Genomic DNA, 21,666 nt, shown 5'->3' with positions numbered 1-21,666 from the left:
CCCTGGGGACCCCGGGCCGCCCCGCCTCGCCGGACCCGGGCGGCCGCCGCACCCGGCGGGGTAACAAGCCGGCGCGCCCAGGCGGCCGCAGCGCGCTCACAACTGACTGGTGGTCCTGACCATGGGCCAAGCGTCGGCGCGGGCGCCTCTCCCACAGCGCTGCGCGTCTCGGCGCCTCCTCAGCGTCCTCCTCCCCGAAGCGGAGCCCCAGCAATGGCCGCGACGCCCCGCCCCCGCGCGACGCCCCGCCCCCGCGCGACGCCCCGCCCCCGCGCGACGCCCCGCCCCCGCGCGACGCCCCGCCCCCGCGCGACGCCCCGCCCCCGCGCGACGCCCCGCCCCCGCGCGACGCCCCGCCCCCGCGCGACGCCCCGCCCCCGCGCGACGCCAGGCAGGGCTTCCGTCGCACGGCAGACACCGCCCGCGCCCATTGGCCGCACCCATCGTCGCTCCGCCTCGGCCTGAGTGGGCCCCGCCTCCGCCCCAGCTGCATTTCCGGGTTGGGGCCTGGCTGGCGGGAGAGGCTCGGCCCCTCCTGGGCAGGGGGATCTCGCGAGAACCAGTCCGGGGCGGGGCGAGGGTGGGGCGAGCTGTCATTCCCGGCTCCCAGACCGGGCAACTGAAGCTCAGAGGGGACCGGGCTCCGGCCAGGGTCACCCCCGAGGTCGCGGTGGGGCTGAGCTCGAACCCGGGGCTCGGACTCCGGAGCCGGCACTGCGTAAACGCGGAGGCGCAGCTTCGCTAGTTCACAGCTAACAAGCGTTCACAGAAGGAAATCTGGACTATAAGTCACGTTCATAAGGCAGAAAACAAGCAATCCTACCACTGTCCATCGTCCCGGAGGCAGCCTCAGAGCTTCTGTCCTTGTCCATAAATGATTTTGTGGCGATTTGGTTTTGTTTGTAGTAGTTGTGGATCATGATTTTTTTGTTTGTGTTTGTTTTTTGTTTTTTTTGTTTGGGGGGGGGGTGGGTTTGAGACGGAGTCTTGCTCCGTTGCCCAGGCTGAAGTGCAGTGGCTCGATCTCTGTTCACTGCAACCTCCCCCTCCCGGGTTCAAGCGATTCTGTTTTTTTAATTTTTATTTATTTATTTACTTTTTTTGTTTGTTTGTTTTTGTTTTTGAGATGGAGTCTCACTCTGTTGCCCAGGCTGCAGTGCAGTCGCTTGATCTCGGCTCACTGCACGCTCCGCCTCCCGGGTTCACGCCATTCTCCTGCCTCAGCCTCCCGAGTAGCTGGGACTACAGGCACCCGCCACCTTGCCCAGCTAGTTTTTTGTATTTTTTAGTAGAGACGGGGTTTCACCGTGTTAGCCAGAATGGTCTTGATCTCGACCTCGAGATCCGCCCGTCTCGGCCTCCCAAAGTGCTGGGATTACAGGCTTGAGCCACCGCGCCCAGCCCTTTATTTTTTTTATACTGACACATGGCCATGCAGTTCTTGAGTAATGCACAGAGAAAAGGGAAGCAGTGAAGTAGAAACAACTTGAGGAAATAGTACATGGTGAACTCTAGAACACGGAGCCCAGGGTGGAGGAGCCTCAGGGGCAGGGGCCAAGGGTCACAAGGAGTCTGTTATGTGAAGAAAGCAGCTGACAAGGCACCAGAGGGAAGAGGAGAGAGGGGCAGCTGAAGGGCAAGGAAGAAAGGACAGTTCTCAGTTTTGCTGGAGGCCTTAATGGCAGCCAGAATGCTTGGCCAAGCGCTAGAGAAGCCAGACCAAGAAGCCCCTTTACCCTCTGGAGACACAGAGAAACCTCCCCATGGGTCAGGTCCAGCTGCCCATCCTAGGACACCACACAGGGAGCAGATGTCTCACCTGGCCCAGCACAATTCTCCGGACCCGGGCTGGAGGAAGGGGACTGACCCCTCTCTTTATCTCACCCTTTCCTGCCCAGAACCTCTGTCCATGGCCAATGGATGACCTCAGGCCAAGAATGCAATAACTTGGCCTGACGTTGTGAAGTCACGGTCCATCTAGGGAGGGGCAAGAAGATAACCAGAAACATCTCGGGAGGGGCTGGCAAGCTGCCTTATGTGTGTGGTCCTGTGCTGCAACGACACATTCCTCACTCACCTCTACAACGATCATGGCACGAGGGAGGAAACAGGGGTGCAGAGGCTAAGGAACGTGCCCAAAGCCCTACAGCTAGTATATTAGTTATCTACTGCTGTTTAACAAATTGCCCCAAAATTTAGATGTGTAAAACAACAAAGAGGTCTAACTCATGGTTCCTGTGGGTCTGGAATGCAGGAGAGGCATGGCTGGGTGGCCTGGCTCAGGCTCTCGCGTGAAGTTGCCATCAAGATGCAGCCGGGGCTGGTCAGGTGCGGTGACTCACACCTGTAATCCCAGCACTTTGGGAGTCCAAGGCGGGCAGATCGCCAGGTCAAGATTTTGAGACCAGCCTGGCCGACATAGTGAAACCCCGTCTCTACTAAAAATATACAAACATTAGCTGGACATGGTGGTAGGCGCCTGTAATCCCAGTTACTCAGGAGACTGAGGCACAAGAATCGCTTGACCCCAGCAGGCAGAAGTTGCGGTGAGCCGAGATCGCGCCATTGCACTCCAGCCTGGGCAACAAGAACAAGACTCTGGCCCCCCAACCCCCGAAAAAAAAAAATTGCAGCCTGGACTGAGTCATATAAAGGCTAGAGCAGGGCTGAAGGATGCACTTCCTAAAAGATTCATTCCCATGTTCCCACAGCTGTGGGCTGGAGGCCTCAGTCCCTCACCACTGGGGCCTTTTCCCAGGAGTGTGTGCTTTCAAGCCTTGGCAGTTGGCACTCCCCCGAGCAAGTGGCCCAAGAGAAAGAGAACACAGGCAACATAGAAGCCGCCGCGTCTTTATGACCTAACCTCAGAAGTGACACACCATCACTTCCAACACATCTGCTGGTCACACACAACAACCCTGATAGAAAGAGATCGGGTGTGCTTTGGGAGGCTGAGGCAGGAGCACTGCTTGAGGCCAGGTGTTTGAGACCAGCCTGGGCAACAAAGTGAGACCCTCTCTCTAACAACAAAAAAAAACCTTTTTAAATGTTTTACAAAGTGAAACAGGACTGTACAAGGGTATGAAATCCAGGAGGGGCCATTCCTGGGGGCCCCTTCAAGCTAGTTGAGGACAGAGTCAGGATTCCAATCTCAGGGAGAGAAAGAGAGAAGCAAGAAGCACAGGCCCGGCCTGGTCCCTGCAGGTGTGCACACCAGAAGGCCCTGAGTTACAAAGCCAGGGAAGGAAGGGCTCTCCCAGCAAGGATCCCAAGCTGGTTGGCATTTCTAGACTGACCCTACAGCTACTCAGTAGCACCTGGAAAGGGGACTAAAGGGGAAAATGGGGGGCAGGGAGATCAGGTGAGAGAAAAGGGGGCTCTCAAAAGACCACAACACTGGCCGGGTGCGGTGGCTCACACCTGTAATCCCAGCACTTTGGGAGAGTGAGGCAGGTGGATCACTTGAGGTCAGGAGTTGGAGACCAGCCTGGCAAACATGGTGAAACTCCATCTCTACTAAAAATACAAAAATTAGCCAGGCATGGTGGTGCATGCCTGTAATCCCAGCTACTCAGGAGGCTGAAGTATGAGAATCACTTGAACCCAGGGAGGCGGAGGTTGTAGTGTGCTGAGATTGAGCTACTGCACTCCAGTCTGGGCAGCAGAGGGAGACTCTGTCTCAAAAAAAAAAAAAAAAAAAAAAAAAGCAAAAGAAAAGAAAAAAAAGACAACATGGTCTCCTGTCTGCCTCTGGCCCACAAGGCCCTGGTCACATGTCTGAGGCTCCCAATGTACATTTGCTGGGCTGCAGATACGTGGATGGAAGATACATTCAGTGGTTTCCAAGCCACCGGGTAAATATCCTCCCATATAAGGCACACCAAGAGAGAATCAGACTTGACGGGGAGTCAGGAAACAGAAAGTTGCATGAGATGTTAGGCAAGTAATTTCCCCTCCTTAAACCTCAGTTTTCCCTGAGGTAAAATGGGCTGGCTCAACAACTGCTAAAAGTCCCAAAAGTGGAAAATATCCAATGTTGGTAGGAATGTAGAGAAAGGGGCGCCTTCATAAACCAATGATAGCAACATAGTATTTCCTTTAAACCTGAGCAGTGGGAATTCCTGTCCTAGGCCTTTCTCTCTAAAAGGCAGAATAATGGCCTCTCCAAAGATGTTCTCATTCTAATCTCCCAACCTGTGAATATGTTATTATGTGGAGAGACGAATTAATCAGCTGGCCTTACAACTAGATAATTATGGCTGGGCATGGTGGCTCACACCTGTAATCCTGGCACTTTGGGAGTCTGAGGCAGGAGGATTGCTTGAATCCAGGAGTTCAAAGCCAGCCTGGACAACATTAGCAAGACCCTGTCTCTAAAACAAAAGAAAAAAAGATAGCCGGGCATGGTAGTATGTGCCTGTGGACCCAGCTACTCGGGAGGCTGAGGTGGGAAAATGACTTGGGCGCAGGAGATCAAGGCTGCAGTGAGCTATGATGGGGTGCCACTGCTCTCCAGCTCCCGTGGGGGAGAGGCAGACATCGCTGCCCACAGACCTGCCTCTGACTCAACTGTGTCCACCCTCCCTGCTCCCTACTCCCAAGTCACAGATGACTCAGCAGTGACCCTGTGTGCCAGGCCAGGTCCAAACTGAGAGGGAAGGTGTCCTTTTCACACTGCTAATGATGAGAGTGGCTCTTTTTAGCTAGGCAAGTGCAGATGGGAGCCTGGACGGGGCAGAAATGTTCCCCAGGCCCTGCCTGCGGTTTCTGCCTGGGCCTTGGCTGCTGCTGTGTGTGAGCTGCACGTGAGCCTGTCACCGTGAGCTGGGACGAGCTGGGCCACACCTACCCTGGGGCGCCCAGGACGCTCCGGGGCCCAGCACGTTGCCCTGGGCCTGTGGCCGGAGTCAAGTCCTCTCTCCTCCTGCTGGCTTTTGGAAAGGCTTGGCTGTGTTGGGGAGTCTCTCTTGGTCCTTTCAGGAATTTCTGTTCAGGCTTACTCCTCCTTATCAGCTCTTTTATCCCTCTCAGAACGTCCTGTGTCTCCGTGTAGGAGAGTGGCTTCCTAACCCTCCTAACTGCACGTACAGGCACAGGAAAGACGTCTCAGGGCGTCTGGTTATAGGGAAACAAGGGGAGCAGGGACGTAGCTTTAATTGGAGCACTCGGCTGGGCTACTTGGGGAGACTCTCCCGTGTGTTCTTCCTCTGGATAGAACCACCACCTCCTGGGCGTCACTGACAAGCTCCATCTTAACCTCCAAAGCCACAGAACTAGGGGCTCAGAGCCAGAGCTGGCAGCTGACAGCTGATGATGCCATTGCCTGAGCTCATGACAGCCAAGCCCTTCTGTGGGTCACCTTTCTCCTCACCCAGCCCCTTTCTCTTACCTTTTTAAAGGCTCGTGTGTTTTCTCTCTTTACCCTGCGCTTGCTCATGTCAACTCCAGTTTTATCCAGCACATCCTTAGAGCCATCACCTGGCATGCAGGTGCCTTACACTCTACGGTGGAACGTGGGGTACCGTGTGTCCACACAGACGTGCTTACATGGAATTACAGTTGTGGGTTTATCCAAGGTGAGGAAGATTTCACCTGCTGTTTAATAGACCTGGGGCCATGTGCCTCCCCCCACGTGGGCAAGGACAGGTGCAATGTCAGGACCACACTCTGTGGCTTCTCGGCACAAAGGGGAGGGGAGGGAGGCTGTGGTCGCTGCCGGCCTAGGTGCCCCAGGTGCCTTGCCTTTCTCTGGGACACAGCTGGGGGCTGGCTTCTGAGGGATTCTTTTCTCCCCTCTTTGGCCGCAGCCAGGGCGGTGGGCAGTCCTGGTGTGGAGCACAAGCCTCTCCACCGTAGTGAAATGGCTCTGCACCACGGCTACCACGTGGAACCTTAACTTGCGGAAGGCTTGTTAACAATTCTTTTTGAGAGAGATGGCTGGTCATGCCACAGCCGCTGGGGACTCCGCCTACTCCAGCCCTCTTGGGACACACTGTGGGATTTGCGGCCCTTCCCCAGAGGAATTGTGGAGACTGTCCCATGGCACAGACCCCCAGGCACCAGCACAGGGCTCTGGGTGACTCAGAACTGACATTTGTCTCTGACAAGATCAGCTGTAGGCTCGCCGCCCAGAGAAGACCACTGTGAGCATTTTGGCCTATATCCTGCCCCGCCATTTGTTCACTTTTTCAACTAAATTGGGAACATCCGACACACGCTGTTTGCATCGTCTTCTCACTTGATATTCTAAGCATTTTCCCATGTCATGAGTTTCTCAGAAACACGTTTTTAACAATTGTAGTGTTTAGCTGTCCATTTACTATAATTTATCTGACCATTTCCCTACTGTAAAATATTTAGACGGTTTCTGATTTTTCCACTATTTAAATAATGCTGTGATGAATATCCTTAAAATCTTCTGATTTCTTACTTTTTTCCCCCTTAGATGCCTAAAAGTGGTATTTTGAGGTCAAAGAGTTCATTTTAAATATATTTTTCTGTCTCTCTCTCAACCTTATGTTTAGATGCTCAGAGTTCCAGTAGCAGAACCACCTTAGTTGTGTCCTGCAGATTCTGAACAAATTTTCTGATAAACTGTGTGTGTTCCAAAGAATGTCTCAATAAGACCGCTCTTTATTTAAATGCTAAGAGCATGTCATTGCTGCAATCCATTTGTGGCCGATTTTTTCCAAGAGCCAGTTTCCTTGTTTTGGTTGCAAGAACCTGGCTCCGCCTGCATGTCAGCTCTCTGCCATCCCTGCTGCTGTGGCTTTCAAGGGCTTGGTGGTATTTTCAGAACCTTGTACTTTGTGTCCACAATGGTACTGAATTTGTATCTGCACAGTCAGCAGAGATAACAAGTGTTGAACTGACCTTGCCACATGTTTAGTGAATGATTTGTAATTAAGTTTATAGACTCAGAAAGTACATTAGGCCATTTGGAATCAGTAGCAGAGCAAAGCCTCTACTTGAAAAAAACCATGTCGCTGATTGGGTTTTCCGAGTGCATTTGTCTCCCCGCTCCCGCCCCTGCTTCAGGCCTTAGTGGTTCAGAAGAGCCCGGCAGCCAGGCTGGCTTTTTCATTGTAGGGCGTGGTTGTCCCAGCTGGTGTAGATTTCAGGCCGTCTCTTCCCCACTCCCTGCCCACAGTATTGCAGATTGCCTGGCTGGCGGCAAGTCCAGACCACCTAAATTTGGTTGGATTTTTCATTTCTCCACTTTAGTTGGGGTCCATTGATTGTACGGGGGAACATGCAGGAGGTTTTTCTAGGCACCGCGTTCAGTGCTGCTTCACTCTACCAGAGAGTATGGCCAAATAGCACAGAATTTGGTTTCTTGCCCTCCTCTGAAGCCTGAGGCTTCCTTGCCTGGCTGGTCCACAGAGCCGGGGTGCTCACTGCTGGGACTTCAGAGCGCAGCTGCTGTGAGAATACGGTGAAGGTACTATGTTCTGGAAGATGTTGTCATACACTTTTCCCCAGTTATTTTCAAACTCAAACCTGACATGAACCTATGTTGACTCACTGGGTGGGGTCCCTTCTTACGCAGCACACGTGGCAAGTGCCTGAATTGGGGCTGGAGGCACTTCAGAGCCTCTGAGGGGCCACCACTTCTGGCCCAAAATTGCAGGGTTGTAGATGAGGCTGCCTGTGGAGAACTGATGTGAGGAGGAAGCTGTTTCCAACAAAGAGCACTTTGATCTGTTGCTATGGCTGTGGTGAGCACAACTGAACGAGCCTATGTGTGTACCTGAATTTTCCCCATAACTCATTTCTTCAATATGAAGAAACACCAAACTATGTACAGGGAACTTTTTACAAAAGGCAGACCTTTTTTTAGCCGTGTAACCCACGTAGCCTAACCATCTGGCAGAATGACTACAAATAGGGGTCATTGTGCTGGTAAAAGCCTCTATTATGACTGTAAGTTGGACGTTGGCAAAATTTAATTGTTACAGTATTTAGAGCTGCTGTAGCTGTTCCTTCACAACATAAAATAGGAGAAATGACGAGTACGTCTTTCAGGCGGGTGGCAGTCAGAACATGCGTAATCTCTACCTGGTCTGTAGCTGTAACTGTGATGTACAGGCAAAGCAAAAATTAGGAGACTTATGAAAACAAATAATGTAATTATATTAGGATATACACTTTTGTAATTTTATTCTTTTTTTTTTTTTTTTTTTTTTTGAGACAGTCTCGCTCTGTCGCCCAGGCTGGAGTGCAGTGGCTGGATCTCAGCTCACTGCAAGCTCCGCCTCCCAGGTTAACGCCATTCTCCTGCCTCAGCCTCTTGAGTAGCTGGGACTACAGGCGCCCACCACCTCACCCGGCTAGTTTTTTGAATTTTTAGTAGAGATGGGGTTTCACCGTGTTAGCCAGGATGGTCTTGATCTCCTGACCTCGTGATCCACCCGTTTCGGCCTCCCAAACTGCTGGGATTACAGGCTTGAGCCACCGCGCCCGGCTGTATTTTTATTCTTATATAAGGTTATTTGCTGGCTATTGGTGGCCTCTAATTCAGCCTGCTAAAAAAAATTCTTTTTTTTTTTTTTTTTTTTTTTTTGAGACAGAGTCTCACTCTATCGCCCAGGCTGGAGTGCAGTGGCCTGATCTCAGCTCACTGCAGCATCTGCCTCCTGGGTTTAAGCAATTCTCTGCCTCAGCCTCCCAGTAGCTGGGATTACAAGCGCCCACAACCACGCCCGACTAGTATTTTGTATTTTTAGTAGAGATGGGGAATCACCATCTTGGCCAGGCTGATGTTGAACTCCTGACCTCGTGATCCACCCGCCTCGGCCTCCAAAGTGTTGGCATTACATCGCGCGCGGCCAAATTTTTTTTTTTTTTTTTTTTTGAGACGGAGTCTCCCTGTTGCCCGGGCTGGAGTGCAGTGTCGCGATGTCAGCTCACTGCAACCTCCGCCTCCCGGGTTCAACTGATCCTCCTGCCTTAGCCTCCCGAGTAGCTGGGATTACAGGCAGGTGCCACCATGCCCGGCTAATTTTTTGTAGTTTTAGTAGGCAGGGGCTTTCACCGAGCCAGGCTGGTCTCGAACTCCTGACCTAGTGATCCGCCCACCTTGGCCTCCCAAAGTGCTGGGATTACAGGCGTGAGCCACTGCGCCGACCACGCCCGGCCTAAATTCTAATATACGGATTATATGGATTGAATTCATGTTCGGGGCCACATTGTTGTATGCATAGAGGTACAGCCTTAAATGTGAACAATTACTATAAACTATATTTTAAAAATTTTCTGACTTTATTACATAAATTTTCTTCCTTTTTTTTTTTTGAGATGGAGTCTCGCTCAGTCACCAGGCTGGAGTGCAGTGGCGAGATCTCAACTCATTGCAACCTCCGCCTCCCGGGTTCACGCCATTCTCCTGCCACCGCATCCCGAGTAGCTAGGATTACAGGCGCCCGCCACCAAGCCCGGCTAATTTTTGTATTTTCAGTAGAGACGGGGTTTCACCCTGTTGGACAGGATGGTTTCGATCTCCTGACCTCATGATCCGCTCGCCTGGACCTCCCAAAGTGCTGGGATTACAGACTTGAGCTACCAGGCCCTGCCCTTATTATATAAATTTTGTATTGGGTCAATGATTTAATCATATCATTTAATGAATCTGTTTATTCTTTTTTCCCCCCCCAAATATTTGTGCTTCAGGGGTAGTTACCAGATGATCAATTTTCCTCGTATATTCGGTAGTCTTGTAATAAAAAGCATGTAGAGTGTAGACGTCTGCTGGTGTGGCTCCTCCTTCGACCGGTGCATGAGCTGGGGTCACGGTGTGGGTAGAGGCTAGGGTCTGGGTCAGGCGCTCACCCCCGCTTGTGGGAAAGCGAGGCAGGTCGCCGCCGCAGTCCGTCAGCATTGGCGCCCAGATCACGCCGGTTCCGCTCCCGCCGGAAGCGGGCCTAGCCTCCTGCTTTTCCGGACCGGAACTTCCGCTTGTCGCGTGACGCCGGGGCGGGCGCTCTACCGGGGCGGACCTGTGGGCGGGACAGAACTCGGAGGACGCTATTAAAAGCCGGACGCTTCCGGTGGAACGGAGCTGTGGCGGGGCTTGCTGGGATCATGGCGGAGAATCACTGCGAGCTCCTGCCGCCGGCCCGGGGCGGCCTCGGGGCGGGGCTGGGTGGCGGCCTGTGCCGTCGCTGCAGCGCAGGGCTCGGCGCCCTGGCCCAGCGCCCCGGCAGCGTGTCCAAGTGGGTCCGGCTCAACGTCGGCGGCACCTACTTCCTCACCACTAGGCAGACGCTGTGCCGGGACCCGAAATCTTTCCTGTACCGCTTGTGCCAGGCCGACCCCGACCTGGACTCGGACAAGGTGAGGGCCGCGCGGGCCAGCCCGGAAGGTCCTGGCCATCCCGGCCTGCGGCTACCGCACACGTTCTGCTTCGTGCAGAGGAGACCTCAGCGGGAGCGGGCGACTCTCCTCGGGCTTCGAGCCCCGCGATCCCTTGTCACCAGCTCGTCCCCAGCTTCCCCCGACCCCCTACTCTGGGAGGGGAGGACGAGGATGGCGCCCTGGAGTCCACTGCTTTGGAGGATCCTGAGTCGCTTCACCCTGGGGTGTCTCTTCCTCGCCCTCTTTGCTTTTCGGTGGAGGAGGCTTCCCAGATCCTGGACTTTGCTGTGATTCTACTTTCTTTTTCTCAGTAGGTTCTTTTGCCCAGGGTGTGTGAACGCCTTCTCTTCTCTGTCCTAGGGTACTTGCTGGCTCTGGAAACAGAACCCTTGCGTTGCTCTGTCCTTTCACATTCTGGACGTTTGAATTAACGCTGGCGCGGGGGTTGACATGGGCGGCCCTTTTTTTTCCCGGTGACTTGCATTTAGAGAGTTGGCGCTCCATCCTCTCCATCCACAGCACGTATCACCCACTCAGCACCTCTTAGAAGATGCGTCCGTAGTATATAGTATGACTTTTCGAAGGGAATTTTGCTCATGTTAAGGGTTGCTTTAGGGTTGTCCAGGAAGAGCCAGGTAGGGAATCTTTCAGTCTGCTTTCTGATTAGCTTAGTTTTCTCACTGTCTTCGCAAAAAGACAGGAATTTCCAGGTTAGTTTGCCGCTTGTCTTTCATCAAGCGAAATGCTCATGCTGTTGGGCAGATGGCAATAGAAACCTTTTATTACCTTTATTAAGAGTTGTGAAGCCGAGGAAGAGTGTCTTGGGAGTTGTGCAGGATTGAAACTTAGAAAAAAAGCGTGTTTGAAGAAGATGTTGCCTGTTTCTTCAAGGCAGTTCACAAGCCTTACACTAACTTTGCTGGGTCTGTCAGTTGAGCTTACATGATTGCACTTGGCTTTGTGCCGTGGCAGCCAACATTTGCCATGCATGAGCCTTCCCAGAAAGGCTGGGATCCCTCTTCAAGTTTGAGAAGCCTGACTGAAACCATTCTCAGCATGGCATGACCATGATCAGGAAAAGAGAATCTGGAGTTACTGCTAAGGCCGCCTTGTGGGTAGAAATGAGGGTTTGAGATGCCAACACTCCTGACTCTCCCCACAACTTCCAACTGTTTCCATTGCTCATTTGACCAAGCCGTCTCCTCAGAGAATTGACTCCCAGGAAATGACAGTATAGGCTTTTGTTAGCTGTGATTTTCCTTTCATAAGGGTGGGTGTATGTTTTACTGTTTGGTTTTTCTTTTTAAATAGCAGGGCTTAGTGGTCACTCCCTTGCCTTTCTACTCAAGCATTCCTGTTTTGTATGTGAAATTAGATTTTAAATTGCTCTTGTTCATTGGATTCTTTGAGGCAATGTCTATCTATTCAGCACTGGAGCACTTGATTGAGAGCTGATTAACTTTAGCACAGTTAAGGTGGTTCATCCCTTTATTTTACAGTTCCTTAAGATTTTGTTAAAAATTATGGGCTGGGCTCGGTGGCTCACGCCTGTAATCTCAACAGTTTGGGAGGCCGAGGCAGGTGGATCTCGTTGGAAACCAGCCTAGCCAATATGGTGACGCCCGGTCTCTAGTCAAAATACAAAAAATGAGTTGGGCGTGGTGGCAGGTGCCTGTAGTCCCAGCTACTCCGGAGGCTGAGGCAGAAGAATCGCTTGAACCCGGGAGGCCGAGGTTGCAGTGAGTCCAGATCACACCACTGCACTCCAGCTTGGACGATAGAGCAAGACTCTGTCTCAAAAAAAAAAAACAAAAAAAACTTTACTGTAGGAATCAATTCTTTGGGGAAGGGATAATTAATCTTTCCGAATATATCTATGTTATACTTGCTCTTTTCATCATCCTCCATTTAACCAGGTTTGATTTCCAAATGGTAAAACTGAAACTCAGAACATGAAGGTAAAGTAGCAGTACAGTCTGCCTCATAAAATAGTTGGAGTAGGGGCGGGGCATGGTGGCTCACACCTGTAATCCCAGCACTTTGGGAGGCCGAGGCGGGTGGATCACCAGAGATCAGGAGTTTCAGACCAGCCTGGCCAACATGGCGAAACCCTGCCTCTACTAAAAATACAAAAAAATTAGCTGGGATTGGTGGTGCGTGCCTGTAGTCCCAGCTACTCGGGAAACTGAGGCAGGACTGTCGCTTGAACCGAGAGGTGGAGGTTGCATTGAGCTGAGGTTGCGCCACTGCACTCCAGTATGAGCAATAGAGTGAGACTGTCTCAAAAAATAATAATAAACAATAATTGTAGTGAAGAAGGTTAGTTTTAGTGATAGATAATTTGCCAGAAGTGTAGTGCTAATTCATATTAGTCCCAATACTAAAGTGTTTTTCGTCAAATGAGGAAATGTGTAAAATGCTTCATCTTAGTTTTTGTCTCCTGTGGCTCTGATGAAAGAATGTCCCAGGAGATTCCTCCTAATTAAATCCTGAGTGAGGAATCTGAGGAGGAGGGGAAGGGGTGTCAGGAGTGGGAGGCCATTAATTACATGATAGACGACAAGCAGGATGTTGCTTCACCTGTAAAGATCTCTAAGCTCTGACCTCAGAGTTGAGATTCATGAAAGAATATTCCTAGAGTTGGATTTAAGCGTGAATCTGGTGGAAGAGTCCCTGCCTGGATTATTGGACTAGTGTGGAGTGAGCACCTGGGCTTGCAGAATGTGGGGGTCTGGAGAGGAGTTGGATGGCGAGATTTAAGGGGGAGGATTCCCAAGAAACCATAGAAGCTTTGGGTGCCTGAGAGGTTGGGAGAGCACCCTGCTAAAGCATCCTATCTGGCAGGGAGGGGAGCTCTTGACAGACGGGTTGTTAGGGAGGGTGATGAAAGCCACACACATCAAGAGGCTGACCTGCTTGCCCTCTGGCCCCACATCTAAGCTTCTGGGCTGTGAGTGCCCCCAACCAAGTCCTCAGAGCCCAGCTTGGGACCCACCACCCACCATACTCCATGCTCCCAAGCCCTTACTCTGCTGTTCCAAGGGCCCACGGCTGCCACGAAGTTCTCTTTCTAGACAGCCCGGTGTGAATTTTCACTTCCTCCTGGGACTTCCCCCAGCAGGACTGTGGCTGTGTTGTGCATTTCAGCATCTGCTCATCTGCTGCTCTGTCATGTTTCTCTTCCATGGTGTCTTTAAGGGCAGGCCAGGTGGAATGTGGCTTCCCAAAGACTCGATTCATTTGGGTTAGGTCTCTTGTACTGCACGATCCCTGGCCCGTAGGCGTTGTTGGAAACAAAGTCGAGTTTGTTGTTTCCAGCTAAACCAGCCCCTGCCTTAGTGTGGAGATACTTCAGGAGTTAAAAGGAAACAGGAAACACTACTGCGTTAGGGTTGGAAACCACTCAGAAAGAGGAGGATTTGGGGAGGCTTCGGTTCCTGCAGCTGAGGCGGCCCTGGAGAAAACTGCACGTGAATGTTTGCCCTTTGAACAGGGCCCGTGTCCCGGCTTGAGGGTTGCAGATGTGGTGGCATCAGATGGGTCTTTGAGGGGTGGGGCAGTCAGGGTGCCTCTAACAGTGTACTTGGTGTTGGCAAGACCTCGGGGGTGGAAAGTTATGAAAGGAATTGTTCAGACAGGGCTCAGTGATGGGCTGTGGGCTGGAGTACTGTCTTTGAAGCCGCTTGGCAAGAGAAGTGGGGATCACGTCGAGTGGGGATGGCAGATGATGTTCTGTGTAGCCAGCACTGGTGAGAGCTGCGGCGGCCTCAGTGTGAGGCCGTGAGTGGGTGTGTGCGACGGTGATGGACTTGGTTTCACACTTCAGTTGAGGATGTGGCTCTGAGCATGTTCTTTGCTCTGACCACAAGTCATCTTCTATTCTGGACGTGAGCGATGGTCCCCGCGGTGCTGGGGGCTCCCGGCTCCTTCCCCACTGCAACAGGTGCTGGTCCTCAGCAAACCTGTGCTCACCTCTTTATCAGGTGCCTCATCTGAAGCCCTTTAGACCTTAGGCCACGAGTCAGTGCCATAAATTCCTGAGAAAAGGACTCGCCTCTGGTGATGAAATGGAACATTTCTATTGGGTTCAGTCCTAGCTAGGAAGAATGAAAGAAAACACTTTTGAGCCTTTCTGAGAAGAGCTTGTGTCGGGGCACCTGACACGGGCCCGCGGTCTTCGGCCTTCTCGCCTGCAGACCTCTGCGGGTGGCTGGGAGGAAATGCTGTCGCTGCCTGGGCAGTTCCTCTTTCTGGCCCTGCAGGTGCAGCCTTCAGTGGCTGTCGTCCAGCAGGGCAGTGACTAGTCTTGGTGTAGCAGGAGTCAGAAAACTGGCCCACCTGCCTGTTTTTGCAAGTAAAGTTTTACAGGAATGCAGAGATGCCCGTTTGCTTATGGATTGTGTGTGGCCGTTTTTGCTCTGAAAGGTCAAGATAGAGTGAGGTCTAAAGCCTCGCCAGGGCTGGTCCCCGGTCAGAGAAGAGAGCAGTGGCTGTGATGGGGCACCTGCTGCCTGGTCTCTTCCCAGCCCTGTTGTTAGCCACCAGGCATCCCAAGGACTCCTTTTCAGACTCTCGTAGGCACTTTGGTTCTTTTAGCAGATCCCCCCCTCCACATCTCAGGTCAGCAGTCCCCAGGCATGGTCTTTAAAGCCTGGGGAAGAACCTGCCTGCGTGGCACCATGGGAGGGGTCCTCGTAGCGGAGGGGCCAGCAAGCCATCTCTCTCCCAGAATGTGCTTGTTCTCCGTGGGTGTCAACTGGGCAGCTCTCCCTGGACTGCAGAGCACCTAGAACATTCTGGCCTGGGGTTGGTGTGACGGAGCATCTTCCTTGGAGTTGGGGAGCCTGGGTTGGACTCTGCCCACCCCGGGCCTGCCTCGTGACTTGGGGTGATTTCGTGTCCCTGTGAGCTGTAGTTTCTTCCTCTGTAAAGTAAGGGTGACATCCTCTCCTGAAGATGACAGATGTGGTGCCCCCGCCCCGTACCTGGTGCCAGGCCAGTGCAGTCAGGAGAGGCTGTGCCTGGCTATCTTCATTTCATGCTTATACTTGGTTTTTATTTTTAAATATTTATTTATGTATTTATTTGAGATGGAGTCTCACTCTGTTCCCCAGGCTGGGGTGATTTCGGCTCACAGCAACCTCTGCCTCCCAGGTTCAAGCAATTCTCCTGCCCCAGCCTCCCAAGTAGCTGGGATTATAGGCACGAGCCACCAGCCACCATGTCTGGCTGATTTTTGTATATTCAGTAGAGACGGGGTTTTGCCATGTTGGCCGGGCTGATCTCGAACTCTTGACCTCAGGTCATCTGCCCACCTTGGCCTCCCAAAGTGCTGAAATTACAGATGTGAGTGTACTTAGCTTTTAGAAAGAGTATGCCACGAACGCTTTTTTCTTCCTGCAGCTGCACTTAATTTCTTTTTCTTTCTTTTTTTTTTTTCCCCGAGACGGAGTCTCGCTCTGTCGCCCAGGGTGAAGTGCAGTGGTGCGATCTCGGCTCACTGCAAGCTCCGCCTCCCGGGTTCACACCATTCTCCTGTCTCAGCCTCCTGAGTAGCTGGGACTACAGGCACCCGCCACCACGCCTGGCTAATTTTTTTGAATTTTTAGTAGAGATGGGGTTTCACCGTGTTAGCCAGGATGGTCTTGATTTCCTGACCTCATGATCCGCCTGCCTCAGCCTCCCAAAGTGCTGGGATTACAGGTGTGAGCCACCACACTCAGCCAGCCGCACTTAATTTCTGTTAACGTCCACTTCTGGCCACACTCAGCCCTGTCAGCTTTTGGTGATGCGCCCGAGGCCGCTGAAGGCCGTGTGTATGGCCAGGAATGCCTCTCCCCAGCAGTCTCCCTGCTGCCACCCAGAGCTCTGGCTGACCCTAGCAGGACAGGCCCCCACAGGGTGTGTCTCCACCTCTGGGTGCTGGTGCTGTGGGAAGGGCAGGGCTCCCTGGGCAGCCCCCGAGTTTTCTTGCAAGAAACCTGAGACCCCTGCTCCTGAGAGGGCTCCAGTTCCTGCCGAGCAGAGCAGGACCCTGCAGCGACCTCAGCTTGGCAAGACCCCCTGTGGTGCACCTGAAGCATGTTTCTTCCCAGAGAAGCCGCTGGACCTCGTGTGAAGGGCCAGGTCATGAGACCACACACGTCTGCTTCTCACTAAGCTTTGAGTCATGCGTGGGGCACGGACCTCCCAAATTCCAGTTTCTGTGCTGGGTGAGGCCCAGAAGCAATGGAAGGGAGGGGTAGTGGGGAGGCAGCAGGCCTGGCGACCAGGGCGCAGGGGCCCCCCCGCTCTCCGAATCTGGGTGCCTTGGACAAGCCTCCTTGCTCTCTGGCGTCAGTTTCCCCATTAGTAATTGGTGACATCAAAGGCCTCTCATGGGCCAAAGACACCACACATCTGCATAAAACAAAACAGAAGAGAGAGTAGAGGTGAAGCTTTTGTGTGCGAGATCGGATAATTTCAGAGTAAAAACTCAGTATTTCTAATTAGGTTGATTGCGGATGTTGGTGCACAGAAAATTCTATGCCTTCGCGTCTAGATTTCTGTGGGGCAATTTGGCAGAGTTGGCTCAGGGCACCTCCCCCTCTTGATTTCGTCCCCTCTGGTGGCACGTGTCTCCGAGCGCTGGGAGTGACTGAGAGCCGCAGGGCTGACCGGGAGCTGCGGGAGCAGTGGGCAGTCGCAGGGTTATGTTCCGTTCAGCATCTGGCGTGAGAGTTTGCCAGTCTCCACCCTCATTCCTCACTGCGGTTTTCCTTTTTTTTTTTTTTTTTTTGAGACGGAGCCTCGCTGTATCGCCCAGGCTGGAGTGCAGTGCACAATGTTGGCTCACTGCAGCGGGGCTCTTGGGTTCAAGCGATTCTCCTGCCTCAGCCTCCCTAGTAGCTGGGATTACAGGCACCCTCCACCATGCCCAGCTAATTTTTGTATTTTTAGTAGAGACAGGGTTTTGCCATGTTGGTCAGGCTGGTGTTGAACTCCTGATCTCAGGTAATTCGCCTGCCTTGGCCTCCCAAAGTTCTGGGATTACAGGCGTGAGCCAGCATTCCCAGCCCTTCACTGCCATTTTCAAGGCTGCTGGTTGCATTAGGGACGTGTGCCTGAGAGGCTGGGGGACCCCCACGTTGCCCCTGCTGCTTTGCTGGGCAACAGCATGGATGGTGGAGAGCTGCAGCCGGAGTCTGGTGAGATGAGCAGAGTGGCCAAGCTTGTTACCAGACTACTCTGAGCACTGCTTTCCTGACCAGATGTCCATCTGCAGCTGCCCTGTGGACTTGGGGAGTGGGCAAGCAGTCAGCTCTGTCCGCGGGGTCTTTTCTCCATCTCCCAGGGCTGTGTGTGCCCTGGCTCGGCGCTGCCTCCCATGTGCTCCCGTGTCCAGGGTCACCCTCTCCTTTGTGGTTTGGAAACTGCCCTGCCTGGCCTACGGCCCGTGGCTCCGGCTGAAAGCTGGGACCCCTGGAGATGGGTGGCTCAGCCCAGCCTGCTGGGCCCACTCAATGCCATCTTGGGCCTGGCCACAAGTAGGTCAGATGCCAATTCAGTGAGATGCGGGGAAGACGAGGGAAATGACTTATCAAGAAAACAGTCTTAATTATGGCTCTTTTACAAAAAAAAAAACACCATGAACCTTCCCGAAAATCAAGTGTAGCCTGTGCTGGTTGTGTAAGCCGTGGAAGGCACTGGAAAGCCAGGAAGAAGAGCGCCCCCACGCCCGGCCCGCAGCATCTCGCTGGCTTCGTGGTGGCCTCTCCTCATCCCAGACTTAGAGGCATGACCAGGCCGGGGCATCTTTCCTTCCTTGTGTTGTGGGGGCTTGGGCAGGCCCTGCTGCCGGCCTTATGGGCAGCACAGGGGCCCTGCCTAGGTTGGCCCAGGCGCTGTTCTAAACCTCCCCAAGGTGACCTTGCTGCCTTTGTCTCCGTGAGCCTAGGAGTATATCCTGAATTTTGTATGATTTTGTGTTTCCCATTTTCCCATGTTCCTTAATTTTTTGTTGTTTCTGCATCAGGGTGGAGGCTACCGAGCCACATCCCTAACACCAGCAGTGAGCTGCCAAGGCCCTTGCGCATGGGCTAGGCACTGTCGGGGCCTGGGCTGGTGCCACGAGTAGCCCCCGCACGCGCTAGGCCTATCTGGAGCACGTGACTCACTCGAGCTGGGAGCACCAAGACCTTTGTCTACATGTGTGGAAGCGAGTCAGGCCACAGCAAGACCTGAACCCTGGTGGGATTTGGAGGTCCTGGTTTAAGACCTTGGCACTTCCTGTGGATGTGGAAATCTCCCATTGAAAGCACTCAAAGAGTGCAGTGGTGAGAGCAGCACCTCCACACGCCACTGCCTACCTGCCCTGGCGCGGATGTCCCTGACCTTCCCCTCTGCCCAGACAGGGCCTGTTTCTCAAGGAACCACACCAGTTAGAAGGAATCCACGGGAAGAAATGGCCGGAGAGCTATAAGGCCAGCCACAGAGGAGCCAGTTTTGGAATTTCCCACCAAGGGTTCAGCCTGCTGCTCACCCTTCAGCCTCTGGTGCCCCACGGCTCAGCTGGGTTCTAGGGTCTACGTGGTCTCAGGGCAGGCCATGCAGGGCTCTGCAGTGTCACTCTGGGAGAGGGCTGTGGAGGCAGCTGCAGGCCCAGTGTGCCGAGTCCACAGAGTCTGGATGTGTCCTACATAGGCCCAGAGGTTGTGGGGCTCAGAGAATTGAACCACGTGGGAGGAGTGTAGTGTGGCAGGGGCCCCATATGAAGCCCGCTGTCCTGGAGGCACTGGGGCGGCGGCGGGGGTGCAGAGCGGCCGATAGCCTCCAGAGGATCTGGGTGAGGTTTTCATGTGTGTTTTCCTAGAGGTCTTGCAGTTGTGAGGACAGAGGTCCAGGGCACAGTGGCCTCACCTTGGAGTACACAGAGCCAGGCTGTCTCCATACAGAGAGACTTAAACTCACTTAGACCTGGGATGGTGGCTGGTCAGGGTTAGGCTGTAGGTGGCAGGACGTGGCCACACCGTCAGGGGTTTCCCGAGATGCTGCAGGCTCAGGTCTGTTGGGGAGAGGCCTGGGTCACCTGGTGCCTCTGAAGCCTCCTGATGTGACCGGGCCTTGGTGGACCTGCAGGAACTGTCGGCTTCTCACAGAGGACTCACCGTGCTCTGCTCTCTTTAGGACGAAACAGGTGCCTATTTAATCGACAGAGACCCCACCTATTTTGGGCCCGTGCTGAACTACCTGAGACATGGCAAACTGGTGATTAACAAAGACCTCGCGGAGGAAGGTAAGCCGACTTTTGAGCATAGGTGCCTTAGCTTTGGGGGCAAGGGCCTGACAAAGGTGCCACGGGCTCCGCTTAAGACGCAGATGCCTGCAGCCTGGGCCCCCAGGGAGGAGCAGGCCCTGTACTCTGAAGCTGGGGCCTACGTTCTGGTGCTGAGGCCACGGGCAGCGGCGCAGCTGCCGGACAGGGAGGTCTGGGGACTCTGTGGCTGTGGGGTCCTCCCCGGCTGCAGCTCCTTGGAGGGCTCCCTCTGTGCAGGCTCCAGCTGGCGACACAAGGGGGCGAGGGGCTCCTCCCTGCTGTGACTGAGGTGATCTGAGCAGGTGTGTGAGGCACATGCCCGGTGATGCCCACGGTGTGGCTCAGGGCCCTGGTTCCCTGGCCTGCTCTCCCTCAGGGACAGCCCAAGGGTGGTATCTCTGTGCCATCACCTGGACTGTGCCTGCTGCTGCCAGCTGCCGTGTTCCATTCTGAGTGGTGGTGGTGCAGGGACGGCACCCACACGCGTGGGCCCAGGCTGGCCTGCCTGTGTGCTGTAGTGCTGGCTTGGCTCAGAACAGCCCGAGGCCTTGCCATGAAGACTGAGGGTTTCTGGGCACCTGCGTGCAGGCGTGGCCCTGCTCCCCGGCGTCCGTGTCTGTGCATCGGTCTGTACTGGGCAGCGTCTCACTCCGTTTTTGCTCTGGGTCTCTGGGCCTCGGCATCTGCCTGCCTCCTCCGAGTTCACGCGGGGCGCGGGGTGACGGGAGCTGTGGCCCAGCCCTGCTCCCGCTCTGAGACTGTGACCCACGCTGCCCACTCCTGTCTCTTTGGCAGGCAATGTCTTTCATATGCGCTCTCTCTGGTCGCCTGGGCAGCCCCTTGTGTTCTGCCATGGAGCCGTTTGAGTCCAGGCTTCACTTTATCTCAGTCTGCCCCTAGTGGAATTGGCTCAGAAACAGGCGCTAGACACAAACCGCCTGGGCTCGCTGGCCCGCCTCTAACCCGCCTCCGACGCGGCCACTCGCCCTCGGTGCTGGACAAGGGGGCTGTGCGGGACCCGTGCAGGGCTGGGAAGCCTGTGACTCTGAGGCTCTCATCTCTATCCTGCGTGGCCCTGTGCTATGTAGGTGGCGGGGTGTTGTCCTGAGCTGCCATGTCCCATGTGTGGGTTCCTCTGGAGACCACCCATGAGGAAGCCCTGAGGCTAGACCTGTGGAATCTGCTCTTAAGGCTCTTAAGGGAGGTGCGCAGTCCCTAAATCCGGCACATTATGGATGGCAGACTTTGGGAAGAGCTGGAAGTGACCCTCTCAGCCAGCCACAGTCTTCCCTTTGAATGGGGTAAACTGAGGTGCCAGGTGACTGAGACATATGCACAAGGCTGCAGGCCTGAGCCCCACACAGCACCCCACCCAGTGGCGTGGCCGTGAGCAGGTTCCCAGCAGGAAGCGTTGGCCTCCAGGCTTGGAGGGAAAATGCCAGATCCCACCCCTTGCATGCCGCGGCCTCAGTTTAGGCATGCACTGAGCTGCGTGTAACCAGCGACTCCATACCTGGCGGGCCACTGGAGGTTGCTCGAAGTTGCCTGGGGTGACCTGAGCTGGAGGTATTTAGTCCACACGTTGGCCCTCTCGCCACAGCCCCTCCACCCATAATCCTAGAACCCCGCAGGGCTAACGTGTCTGCAGGAAGCCTGTTAGGATGGGGCCTGAGCAGCTCACGCTGGGCCGAGCCATGGGTCCTCATTGCAGGGGATTCTTTGGTTTCGTTTGGTTTAGTATAGACAATTTATTTTTCTTTATTCCAGGAGTATTGGAGGAAGCAGAATTTTACAATATCACCTCGTTAATAAAACTTGTAAAGGACAAAATTAGAGAACGAGACAGCAAAACATCACAGGTAAGAGAAATAACTAAGGCTAGAAGCTTTTATGGCTGGTGTGAAGGAATGGCTCCCTCTTACTCCCCCGATCGGCTGCCTCCCACATGAGTCCTGCAGTCTGGGGCTTTCCTGCCCTGAGACCCTTGTCCTCTGTCACCACCCCAGTGCCCGCCAGCT

At 53.9% G+C, this 21,666-nt stretch overlaps 2 protein-coding genes across 5 annotated transcripts in view; one reads left to right on the top strand and one right to left on the bottom strand.

Moving 5' to 3' along the window:
* LOC126944712 (3-phosphoinositide-dependent protein kinase 1-like) overlaps window positions 1–219 on the bottom strand; it is a 66,506-nt gene extending 66,287 nt beyond the window's left edge. The window contains 1 exon segment of the mRNA XM_050774500.1: window positions 121–219. The gene's annotated coding sequence lies outside the window, so the exon portion shown is untranslated.
* A 9,835-nt stretch (window positions 220–10,054) lies between these two features.
* The window catches only part of LOC126944677 (elongin-B), a 124,922-nt gene continuing 113,310 nt past the window's right edge, over window positions 10,055–21,666 (top strand). For 2 of the 4 annotated variants that reach the window (XM_050774417.1, XM_050774418.1), the window contains exons 1-3: window positions 10,055–10,332; window positions 19,519–19,627; window positions 21,416–21,507. In XM_050774417.1, coding sequence (XP_050630374.1) covers window positions 10,081–10,332; window positions 19,519–19,627; window positions 21,416–21,507 — 453 coding nt within the window. In that variant the 5' untranslated portion in view covers window positions 10,055–10,080. Of the gene's footprint in view, window positions 10,333–19,518; window positions 19,628–19,822; window positions 19,827–19,912; window positions 19,917–21,415; window positions 21,508–21,666 lie in introns of those variants that run through there. The other 2 variants (XM_050774430.1, XM_050774425.1) reach the window with 2 other exon arrangements.

This window comes from Macaca thibetana, chromosome 20 (assembly GCF_024542745.1).
Source record: "Macaca thibetana thibetana isolate TM-01 chromosome 20, ASM2454274v1, whole genome shotgun sequence".
NCBI lineage: Eukaryota > Metazoa > Chordata > Mammalia > Primates > Cercopithecidae > Macaca > Macaca thibetana.
Note: the sequence above shows the minus strand (reverse complement) of the source record. Positions and strands in the feature narration are given on the sequence as shown.